The 13,021-nt window shown below is 31.7% G+C and overlaps 1 protein-coding gene across 5 annotated transcripts; it reads left to right on the forward strand.

Annotated features, from left to right (window-relative positions):
- The first annotated feature begins 8,165 nt into the window (after nt 1-8,165).
- On the forward strand, nt 8,166-12,321 carry LOC111389043 (probable LRR receptor-like serine/threonine-protein kinase At2g16250). 5 transcript variants are annotated; one of them, XM_023013892.1, is made up of 5 exons: nt 8,175-8,626; nt 8,748-10,793; nt 11,099-11,227; nt 11,693-11,715; nt 11,881-12,321. In XM_023013892.1, exons 2-5 carry the CDS (start codon nt 8,857-8,859, stop codon nt 11,949-11,951), a joined length of 2,160 nt encoding a protein of 719 aa, XP_022869660.1. In that variant the 5' UTR covers nt 8,175-8,626; nt 8,748-8,856; the 3' UTR covers nt 11,952-12,321. The 5 variants fall into 5 exon arrangements, 3 of the variants coding, with proteins under 3 accessions (XP_022869661.1, XP_022869659.1, XP_022869660.1); XR_002701667.1 differs by lacking the exon at nt 11,693-11,715 and having other exon boundaries at nt 8,166-8,626; nt 11,077-11,227; nt 11,881-12,006; XR_002701666.1 differs by lacking the exon at nt 11,881-12,321 and having other exon boundaries at nt 8,166-8,626; nt 11,077-11,227.
- The last annotated feature ends 700 nt before the right edge of the window (nt 12,322-13,021 follow it).

The following is a 13,021-nucleotide window of genomic DNA, read 5'->3' on the forward strand; positions in this document are numbered from 1 at the left end:
GTACTTATTGAAATTAACAAATGAATGTGGAACATTGCATAATGGGACACAAATATTTTTTGGACAATTTGTTTTTGCGATATGTAGAATATGAGAATTCTAATGTCACTTTTCATTGGTCGGGATTGTGTTGCAACAGATATTAAAGTGGGTTAAGAATCTGTATGATAAAACTTTAATGATTTGAGTTTTATTCATCGATTATAATTGATATTATTTTTTGAGAGAATTAATTTGTGATATAATGATATATGTCATAATTGGACAAACTTGCATGTTTATACTTTTATTGCACATTGTGGAATTACATATTTAATTTACATGATGTCTATTAAGTCATAAATTGTTATGAATGCTAAGGTAAGTAGAATTGATGAGATTCTTAGATATATTTATTGTGAGCCAAGTTATAGTTCAATAGTTAGAAGATTTAGAGAAAATCTTACCTTGTACTATTTGATGATTTGATGTACCAACTGAGTGGGAGCTTTCAGCTGGAAAAATTAATGTAATTCTCGTTTAGAACTCATGGAATTTCAAAATATGAAATTAAGTCTATAGTAGTGAAACAATAAGACTGTGGATGATGGTTGGGAACATAGTGAATTTATGACTTTGTGCTTAACGTTGAACTATCGAATACGTTAATTTGCATTAATGCAAAATGGTATATGTTCATAAATGTGCATTGATTGAAAATAAAATATCTATAAAATCTTATAGATTATGACATCAAAATCTATAATAATTGATTTTAATAAATGTGATAAGCTAAATGACATAACATTTGGCATGATAAAAATTTGAGCGTATTAGAAGAACATGATGCTTTAGAGAGCATCAACCACATAATAGTAGATTTGATGTGGGTTATACTACTCTAAAGAATAAAAATCAAAACTTTATGAAGTGCGAAAACAGATAGATTCTAGTGCTTGAGCATTTCAATTGTTAAATTCAGTTATAGATTGAGATGGTTAACATTAGTGTTGACATTTTTGTTGGTCACTTTTTTTAAATGAGTATTATGTTCAAACTAGTCTCTTCTCAGTAGATGAAAACTTTGAATTGAAGCTTCAATTTTCTCTATTGACACTACCCCCTGTATGAGTTGAAAGACATGCGACTTGATGTTGCTAGTTTCGAGGACATGTTTATTTAGCAATGTTCTAATTTGCATAAGATTTTGGATCTTAAATATTAAACGAGCTAGAACAAATGAGAGATAGATAAGAAGGCTAGAAAGAAACCTAGAAGAACATATCAGATAATCAATACATGAGAGTGATTTTGATGGATGACCAATATTATAAATGTTCAAATGTTTCAACCATACAATTTGAATCTCTTAACTTGAAAGTAGTCAAGCTAAAGAATGTTACAGTTGAATATGTTCCTCTTAGTGTTATTTACATGTCAATACTATGCATATTGGACCTTATCTTGCGTGAATAATTAATTCAAGAGTTGGAAACCCACTTTATATGGGATTAAGAAGTGTCATTTATCTATTGTCGAGTCTTTAACTTGATACAAAATAGATATATCTACAAATAATGAAGGTGGATTGGATGTTTATAAGACTGATAATGCAATTTAATGGTTCAAACTGGAGGCCTCCAATTTGATATTAAGATAGTATTAAAAACTCTTGGACCTTATTGCGTGAATAATTAATTCAAGAGTTGGAAACCCACTTTATATGGGATTAAGAAGTGTCATTTATCTATTGTCGAGTCTTTAACTTGATACAAAATAGATATATCTACAAATAATGAAGGTGGATTGGATGTTTATAAGACTGATAATGCAATTTAATGGTTCAAACTGGAGGCCTCCAATTTGATATTAAGATAGTATTAAAAACTTTACTAAACTTGATATTAGTTATTGTTCTTCTAAAAGTGGTCTTATAGTTGAACTTATATGTGGTAATTCTAATCGTACTCACAGTGGTGATATTTATTATGGTACTGGATATTGTGCAATAGTTTGAGATTTTGAGATGAGAAAATCATTCAAAGCTATAAGAGATATATTTTCATAGAATAAATCCATCTGAATTTCTTTGCGAGCTATGATTAAGAAAGAGAGAGAGATGGAACTTCATTTTTCGTTATATTTATAGATAGATTCATGCATTTCAGATGAGTCTATAATTTTCTTAAGTTGAAGATATTATATTGATTTAGACTTTTTGAAATTGAGTAGAAAATTTGGTTGTAAAAGTGAAGACTTTGAGAACTGTTTTGAGAGCCTGAATTTCTTTCATGAGAGTACATTGATCTAAGTAATGAAATACAGGTTATCTTAGACTCATAAGTTTTGGATACGTAGATAAACAAATACAAGTTATTTTAGAATCATAATCGACTATATAAGTTCTCGATAATGAGTTTAGGAACATGAGTCTATTAAGAGCAAGATGTATCTTTGAGATACCCATGACAGTCCAAAAAGGTATTTAAATGAGATTTTGGATGGATATTGGGTCACAAAATGCGACATTTGACATTTTTTCCTAATAAGAGAGAAAATATTGAAGAGTATTATTGAAATTGATATTATGTGTATTAATGAATAAGTTTTGAATAAATAAGAGTTGGTTTAAATTTTTGATTCAAGTGGAAATAATTTGAAAATAATTCAAGTGGTTTAATTTCAATGATTTTTGGTTTCAAGTGGGAGTTAAGAGCTATTTAATTTCAATGATTCTTGGTTTACAAAATTAGTGGAGGAACCTAAGGAAAGTGATGGAAGTATATATGGAGTACAGAATTCCAATCTAATTTGAGATATGGTGGAATTTCTAACTGGACATTATGTTTATTGAGAATATTTATAACATCCTTACTTTTCGCTATTATTGTGAAAAATGTCCTTACGTTTCTTTTTTTGACATTTTCATCCTTATTTCCACATTCGATTGTGTAAAAGGTCATTTTTATTCATTTTTCCATTTAAAATTGTGAAATAACTAATATACCCTTCTATTTAAATATAAAAAAAAAGGAAAGAACTAACTGCAACAATATTCGATTTTTTTTTTAAGTGCAAATAGTCCCAAATAAATTATTAAAATATTAATTAGTGCATAATACCCCACCTTTCACTATTACTGTGAAAAATTTCTATACCTTTCATTTTTTTGACATTTTCATCTTTAATTACACATTTAATTGCACAACATCATTTCTATTAATTTTCATCCAATTTTCACAATAAAAGTTGTAAAATAATGAATGTACCCTCATATTTAAATAAAAAAAAGATTTTTTTAAATTTTAATTTTTAATAATTTATTTGTAACTCATTTGCACTTTTAAAAATATATATATAATAATTTTTGATTTTTTAATAATTTATTTAGTACTCGTTTATACTTTTTTCAAAAAAATTGGGAATGTGATTACAATTAGTTCTATATTTTTTAATTTAAATATGAGGATATATTCACCATTTCACAACTGTTTATTGATAAATTGGATAAAAATGGATAGAAAGGATGATTTGCGCAATCAAATGTGTAATTAAGAGTGAAAATGTTAAAAAATGAAAGGTATAGACATTTTTTCATAATAATAGTGAAAGGTAGGGACATTATATGCTGAAAACTCTTTTACTAATTTATTTGGGGCTAGTTTACACTTTTTAAAAAAATTTGGGACTATGATTACAATTAGTTGTTTCTTTTTTTTCTGTTTTATTTAAATGGAAGGGTTTATTCATCATTTCACAGCTTTTAATTGAAAAAATGGATGAAAAATGACATTTTGTGTAATAAAAGGTGAAAATAAGAGTGAAAATGCTAAAAAAAAAAAGAAAAATAAGAACATTTTTCACAATAATAGTGAAAAAATGACGTTATATGATAATTACCGAAAAAGAAATTGATAGAAACTAGAAATTAAATAAAAAATAAAAAATAAAAAAACAGATGAAGTGATGAAGTATGAAGTATTAATTGATAATAGCAATTGAATTATACTAATTGTATTTGCATGTGAAAATTAAGAAATGTAAAATGTAGAATTATAGATGTATTTGAAGAGAGTTGGCATGAAAAAAACGAAATGTAAAGATAGATTTTTATAGAGATTTTTTTTCTCTAAATAATAATAATAATAATAATAATAATAATAATAATAATAATATGCCATGACATTTATTGGCATAAAAATAACAGGGAATGGTGTCATCCATGTCATTTCGATGCCTAAAATAGTTTCATGAAGTTCTAGAAAGCGTTTAACACTAACGTACTAAAGTGTTTGTGGGATCCTATGTGTTATACTTTAAATACCTTCTGTTCTAAGCTTCTTGTCATTTTCACCTTTTCTTTTGAATTGCAATTCTTATCTCTTATCTTGTAGGTGGAGAGTGGGACTTCAACAATATTTCTTGCAAGACTTTGTTTATCCCTTAGGCTTGTCAAGGCGTAGCTTTGGGCTTGCTCTACAGACAATTTGCAGGCTCCCAGTTGAAGACATGAAAACTCTAATCATGGAACCTTTCTTATATTGGCCAGATAATATTTCCAACCATAAAACACAATCAATTTCGATAGGCAAATGTCGAAGTCCCCATATTAAAATATTCAATTCAATTACAATAGAAAACAACCAATTCCATAAAAATAAAAATTTAACAATAAATTTCAATATTCCATAATATCCATAACCATCAACTTAGGACAATTCGTCGCTTGACTTAGAAGTGCAAAACTTGACATTTGCATACATATTTACATTATGAATGGTTGGGCAGACAAATATTTGAATATTTGCTATTATTTTTTAATTGGGGTGGTAGAATATCAAAAGTTTATTACACTGTTTCATTTTTAATGGATAAACAAATTCAAAACATAAATCTGGATAGAGAAGACCTAATTCATAAAAATTTTAGAATAAGAACTTAATTTATTGAGGAAAAGCAGGAATCCAATGTCTAATAACCAATTCTAGTAAATAAGCAGGAAAAATCATGTATTTACTTGGGGGTCTGTGTATAGATTTTTTTCCCTTCAACATTAGTTATATATTTCAGAAATTTACTGGTGTGTGGAGGGTTTACTGACCCACACGACCTTTTTAAATCCGTTTGTGACAAAGTTGATCAAACATTTACAAGCAATCCTACGACTCGAAAGAGTATAGAACTTCCTACTTATAGTCTATTAGATGAAAAGACAAATTAAAATATCTTAAATCTTGACCTAAACATTGAATTACGAGTAACTTATTCTTTAATAATTCAGTTTTAGCATTGCTAAAAGATGTGGCCACGCTGCTCGTAGAGAACAATAAACTTTTCTCAAATGAAGTTACTTTCTTGGAAGACAAATTCCAACTAGATAACTTATAATTTGTCACTTTATAATAACTTCCAAACAGGTTTTCACACTACACGTACACACGCATACTATTAAGCATGAATTCCAACTGTTGTAAGACTCAGTCAAACCAATAAAAGCTACAAGAGAAAATGACATTTTACTCTATTCCTTGGCTGAATTCATGAACATGTGTGGCCCATTCTTGTGTCACGTTATATTACGTGTTGTGCCATTATTTTCATCAATACTTTTGACATTTATTCCTCCAAGAATTAATATTATTTTCATTATATTTTTCTGTTCATTATGTCCTACCACCTTGAAGCAACAAAAGAAAAAGGGTATTAATGATAAGAATTGTAGACCTAGCAAAAATATTTTCCCGTCCAAATTTTGGATATCAAGGTTTTTTATGAATGGTCAAAAACTTTTTAACAACTAATCATGTAAGATTTCATTTTTGATCAAAAAATAAAATATATCACAAACATGAAATAAAGGGTACTTTTGGTGTGTTAAACTTAACACGAACGGACAAAAAATGAGGCATATGTAGGTCTGTTTGATAGCATTTCTATTTTTGTTTATGTTTCTTGTAAAAAAAGTTTAGTGTTTGTTTAATAGGAATTTTGATAATTGATTTTTTGACTGTTAGAAATAAAGTGGGTCTTACCTGTGAGAGAATAATTCAAAAATGACGGTTGAAATAGTAAAATAACGGTTAAAAATTGATTTTAATTGGTTTAAAATCTGTACTTAACAAGTTCTTAATAAGGAAGCTATATAGGTAATTTTTCTCCAACAGCTCTTTTTGCCAGAAAAGGAGATCATTCGACATGACTTTTGAAAAGTCGAAATAAAATTTTAAACCCAAAAGATACTTTTACGCCCTTTTGGTTAATTTTATAAAAATAGTTCTTCAAATTAGAAGAGACTTTTTAAAATCTCTTCCAAAAGAGAAACTCTTTAAAAAATACTAATTAATATACCTTCTTTATAAGAACTCTTCTACTTGAAAAAGAAGTGGAAAACCTGCCAAACGGGTGGGAAGTAATTCTAGAAAATTATTTTAAAAAGTTTTTAAAAACAACTTCTTAGTACTGGAAGCAAATTTTGACTTTTTCCTATTAACACTGGCTGTAGTAAAATTTAGAAATTATACTATTTAGTTATATATTTAAATCAACGTAATAATTAATAAGCATGCTAACTTTTAAATAATAAACATGCTAAGGGTGCAGTTGGTTTAGTTTTTCATTTTCTATTTTCGATTTCAAAACGATGTTTAGTTTTCCTCGAAAACGACGCGTTTTGAATGTTTTTCGCACTTTGGGAATTTATAATTGAAAACGCTCAAAACGATAAAAAGTCGTTTTGCGTTTTCAGTTATAAATTTTAATTCGTTTTCGAAAATACATTTTCAAAAACGACGAAACAAACGCGTTTTCCGCGTTTTCGAAAACGAAAAACGAAAAATGGCTCGAAAACACCAAACCAACCACAGCCTAATAGTTTAGTTGTATTTGTTTTACACAATTGTATTATTATTTATTACGCTCGAAATAGATCTTTTTAGCATGCAAAATTAATCGAAATATACAAAAAATAAAAATAAATTTTTATTATCAGAAAAATGAATAAAAACATTGAGATGAACAAAACCGTCGGCTATACGCGTTGAAAGTTTGGCGGCTTTGGAGCCTAAACTCAAACTTTATCTTTTTTAGTCCACGGTCTACCATTGTCATTATGCATACATTGAACCGTCTAAATGATACAAATTACTCACGTCTTTATCATTTTTAGGCCTCTTATGCACCATAAGATTAGGACAGCGATATGACGTTATACCATACATTTTGGACTTCAATTATTATAACTTTCTTAAGAATAGTATCTTTGACAAATTGTTAATATATATATATATATATATATATACACAATAAAGATTAATTAAAAACAATTAGAGCATATTTGCTAAATAGAACTTAAAAAGAGTATATAACTTAGCAACAAATTTTTGTTTTCATTCTCGTACAAAAAATATGTTAATAAATTTTGTAAATATTAAAAATGGTGAAGGCTTGAACCTTATATCTATAGTAAAGACTCGGGAAACTCCGGTAAGTATTTTTAAAAAAAGGGAGTGCTGGTCGATCATATTCCATTGAATTAAGAGTTAAAGATAAAATTAGTTGTACAAAATTTTTGTTTGATTTTGATTGTATGTTTGCTTAGGCTAAGTGCAGGAGGCACTCCAAATAGCGAAAATTGTTGCTCATATATTCTAGATATTAAATTAATTTCATCGTATGACAACTTTAATGTCTTATCATAGATAATACACCATACGATTCTATGTTTTCATTACATACATTTTGAAAATCTTGTAAATGCTTACATGTGACTCAATTCCTAACAACTACGACTAAATTTATTTATTACTGAACATCAAAGAGAAAAATCATACATGGCCTTAAGTTTCATGCTCTCTACTTCGTAAGAAATATAAGATGGAAGACTTGATCACACAATTCATAAATCACAAGTGAAATGGTAGATCCAAGGAAAAATTCAGGATGGGCTAATATGCAATAATAATAATAATAATAATAATAATAATAATAATAATAATAATAATAATAATAATAATTCACATATAAAAAAATATTTACTTAATCTTTTTTAATCAGCATCTGCCCCTGCACAAGTAATTATAATTTCGAAAACTACCAAGAGTAAGAATGGTCTCACCTCAATCCTCATCAACTTGGCAATCTACTTGCCACAAGGTTCCATTTGAAACAAACTACAAGTGAACGATGACAAACACAAATCAAGAAAATTCAACCTCCTCCTCCTTCCTTAACCTTACATGAGCAATGGGTCCATGCAAGAATGTAAACACGAAATCAATTCAATTATTTCGAATCAATCATAAGAGATTGATCACTAGTCCTACCAATCTCATAATTTTCCGCTTGTATAATTGCTCTTGCAGAGGACCCGAAAAAGCCAACACAGACACAGAGACACGGTTACTGTGTGTTACGGCTTTCCACGAACCCCATCGAGTCAAATTACTGGTCAGTGGTCACCAACGATATTTATCATTAATAATGCCTCTCCCACTACCATGAAAACATACAGTTGTGGCCGTTGAGAAAAACCCTTTTCGCCATTAATACACCCCGACGTATACATATCCAGATACTTAAAGGTTCACATGCATATACGCAGTTGTTATATTTGTATTGAAATGAAGAACCAAACGTGGTGATGACCAAGGTATGTGTCTGTACCTAAATTTACACAAACGTTCAAATATTTCCTGCAATTTTGTACCTTTATGGGTCAATGGATAGGCACTGATATATTAATTTCAATGCGAATTACTTCATTTTTGCAGACAGAAGCACTGTTCAAGAGAAAAAAATTAGTGTAATCAAAAGCAAGAAAACCATTTTCAGAAAGTGTTATAGAAATTAGCCACATATTGATTTTCTCTAACAGAAATCATGGAGGTTGGCTTCAAGATTTTTCCACTTCTGTTCTTCTTGTTTGTCAACTCTGTTCTTACTCAGACAGTCCCACGACTGAGTTCCAACTCGGAATGGAGGGCTTTACGAGACCTACGGTCGTCACTGGGAATTCGAGCGAAGGATTGGCCTAGAAAAACTAACCCATGTTTGAATTGGACTGGAATAAAATGCCAAAATGGTCGTGTAATTGGAATAAATTTATCCGGGTTAAGAAGAACTCGTGAAGGAAAACTCAATCCGCTATTTGCTATTGATTCTTTACCCGCTTTTACGTTGTTGTCTTCCTTTAATTCATCTGGGTTTTTACTTCCAGGGTCAATTCCGGAATGGTTAGGCCAAAGGTTAAGTAATCTCCAGATTCTTGATCTTAGATCTTGTTCAATTTATGGTTCAATTCCGTCAACAATTGGAGGTTTAAGTAGGCTTAGGCATTTATATTTATCGGATAATTCGCTTACAGGGCTAATTCCAGCTGCATTGGGGAGTTTCTTTTCATTATCTATTCTTGATCTTTCGAGAAATCAATTAACAGGGCGTATTCCAAGTGACATTTCAACACTTGGGAATCTCACTAATCTTGACCTGTCTTCTAATTATCTATCAGGTGGGATTCCAATTGGTTTTGGTTCACTTTCTAGTCTTGAGGTCTTGAATTTAAGTAATAATAGTCTTGGTAGTTCTGTTCCTGCTCAGATGGGCAATCTTTCTCAGTTAGTAGTACTTGATCTTGGATACAATTCTTTCTCGGGGTCACTACCGGAGGACTTGACAGGCCTGAGAAGTTTGCAAAGATTGATGATTGGAAATAATGAGCTTGAGGGTTCTCCATTTGATATTTTGTCGAATCTTACTAAACTGGAATATATAGTTCTGAGACGGAATTATTTTTCTGGTGAACTTCTTGATGATTTATGGGAAATGTCCCATATGAGACACCTAGATGTCGCAGGGAATAATTTCACTGGTACTTTCCCTGACCTTAAGGCTTCATTCAATCCCTCTAATGCTGTATTCAATTTCTCTGATAATCTGTTGTATGGAAATTTGTTCTCTGGACTTGAGAACTTTCAATCGATTGATCTGTCCAATAACTATTTTCAAGGATTAGCTCCTAATGATAGCCGAAGCAGCATTATTTTTACTAATAACTGCTTGTCAAGTGTACCGAGGCAGAGGAAGTCGGAGGACTGTAACAAGTTTTACTCTGAGAGAGGTCTATTTTTCGGCAACGAAACTGTTCCCAAGCCATCGGAACCTCCACTAGTGAAACCGGCGAAGAGCAGAAAAAGATTGACGTATATAATGGTTGGACTTTTTGGTGGACTTGGCTTCGTCGTAATTCTGGCAGCAGGAGTGTTATTGTTTATGAAGACATGTAGTATAGGAAGTAGAAATCATCAAAGGAATGCAAATGAGAGGCCTGTTCGAGGAGGAGGTAGAGAGCCACCTCCAAAGGTTAATATTGACTTGTCTGGGCTTGGAGAATCATTTTCTCATGAGCAGATACTCGAAGCTACATGTAATTTTAGTGATGAAAACCTTATAAAGCATGGTCACTCCGGAGATATCTTTCTGGGAATGTTTGAAGGTGGATACCAAGCAGTTATCAAGAAAGTTGATTTATGTTTGTTGAGTGAAGAATCATACATGGCAGAGTTGGATTTACTAGGAAAGATCAAACACCCAAGGTTCGTCCCACTCCTGGGACACTGCTTAGAGAATGAGAGTGAGATGTACTTGGTTTATAAATACATGCCAAATGGAGATTTGTCCAATTCCTTCTATAGGTCACCCAATTTTGAAGATGAAAGCTTGCAGTCATTGGATTGGATTACGAGATTGAAAATTGCAATTGGAACTGCTGAGGCCTTATCGTACTTGCACCATGAATGCACTCCTCCACTCGTCCATAGGTATTATTTATTTATTGAATATTTTGGTCTTTTTACTCTTAAGGGTGAATTTGTACTTGTTCTTGGCCAATTTCATCTAACAGCGGTTGTTAGATAGAGTAATTGATATTCTAAGAATGTGTTGTGAAACTTCAGTCCAGCCCATTTTATTATGTCTACGCTAATATTAGGTCAGAGTCTTCCATTCCTTTTTCGTTATATTTGGACATTTTTCTGATAATAAATTGTACAGTCTGTGCTTATTTCTGAAAAAATCCCTCTTGATCGATTAATTAACTTCCAGTTCATTTTGTTCCCTTCTGAAGAGATATTCAAGCTAGCAGTATATTCCTAGACGACAAATATGAAGTACGGCTGGGAAGCTTGAGTGATGTTTGTGCTCAAGGTGGAGATAATCATAAGAGCATGATTGTAAGGTTTCTTCAGACGCCGCAGTAAGTTAATTTCCTCCCTAAACATTAACTTTTATGATTTCAAAACATAATTTCCTTCGAAAAATGGCATCTGTATTCATCTGAAGAGTTTCCTGACGTGTATTCTTGTTTCTCATGGCTAAAATGATGAACAAGTGGACACTTTCTTCTGCACAATCTAATATTTCCAAGGGAAAAATTAATGAACTAAGTTTCTAGCATATTTTCTTTTAAGCGAATAAGGATTTTATCGTCTGTGTATGCTTGTAAAACCTGTCACAAAAAGCATACGTTTCTAAAACCTGTCACAAAAAAGCACTGTATTGATTAAGGATTTGAGCTGCCAAAACCTTTGAGATTTTATCAAGTTACGCTTGTACGTATGCTTTATACTGCTACTGGACACCTATTTCCTTTCAAATTTATTTTTTGGGGAAGTATTTCATTTCAAAGTTGTCTAAGACCTTGTTCCTTGACAATCTGCAGGACTTCAGGAAGACGCCCATCTGGTATTAGAATTCTCTTGCATATATATGAAGTCTATTTATGATATAGTTTCTCTTCTCTTCTTCACTCTACTGGGTTGGAGGACCCTTTTGGTCTAATTCAGCAATTTGATTGAGAATATTATATCAGCTATCAATATATAGTTTCATTAATAATTTAATATCCAGGATCATCATCTGCGATTTGTGCCTACGATGTATACTGCTTTGGAAAGGTCTTACTCGAGCTTGCCTGGTAGGCTTGGCATCAGCAGCTCAAACGACGCCCATGCAAAGAAGTGGTTGATCACCAATTTATCGTTCATCAGTATATACGAGAAGGAATTGGTAGTCAAGATTGTGGACCAATCTCTCATTATAGACGAGGATCTTCTTGAAGAAGTCTGGGCCGTTGCAATAGTGGCGAAGTCGTGTCTGAATCCCAAGGCTTCTAGACGCCCTTCAATGAGACATGTACTCAAAGCATTGGAAAACCCTTTTAAGGTCGTGAGGGAGGAAAATTTAAGCTCGGGGAGGCTTAGAACAACTTCATCGAGGAATTCGTGGACTGCTGCATTCTTTGGTAGTTGGAACCACAGCTCATCGGAAAGTTCTAATAGTCAAACGAACAAAGAAATTATCGCTGGTCTAAAGCAGACAGAGAGAACTGGTTCTCGTAGTAGTGGTGCTAATGATCATTCATCTTCACACAAAAGAACGTCCAGTGAGGTTTTCCCTGAACCTATCGAGATGCAAGATGTCGAGAAACAGGATGTGAGCTGCTAAATGATACATCGAACAATAAGAGCAGGTGATCAAGTTTATGAAAAAAATCATCATTAGTAATTCATGCAACGACTCACTGAAACAGGCTGAGAGAAGAGTTATGAGGCTTTGCAGCAAGGTAACAAGTGATCTCAAGAGCTTTGTCATTTTCAGAAGCAGGACGCAACTTTCCCTCTAAATGATGAGTTTTTGCATTACGTGGCTACAATTCAATTTGTATAGGAGCCAGTAACTATTGAATGCCAATTATTGTTCAAGAGTTATGTATGTCGTCCCTTCCTATTTACTTGTGCAGAAATACTGGGAAGAGAGCTAAAATTTGGCTTGCGAACTTTTCAGTTTACATTGTTATGTTCGTACAAGTGAAGTCTGGATTTGTCTATACCATCTGTGACTATTAAACGTGCACGATATGAATGAATAGCAGCATCATTATCTTACTTTCCGCATTATCAAAGTTATGATTCTGATATGCTTCAATTACCCAACCAACATAATCTTGAAAGTCATTAAAAAATCTGTTCATTGGACAGGAACCGAAATT

Source organism: Olea europaea, unplaced genomic scaffold (genome assembly GCF_002742605.1).
Source record: "Olea europaea var. sylvestris unplaced genomic scaffold, O_europaea_v1 scaffold555, whole genome shotgun sequence".
Classification (NCBI taxonomy): Eukaryota; Viridiplantae; Streptophyta; class Magnoliopsida; order Lamiales; family Oleaceae; genus Olea; species Olea europaea.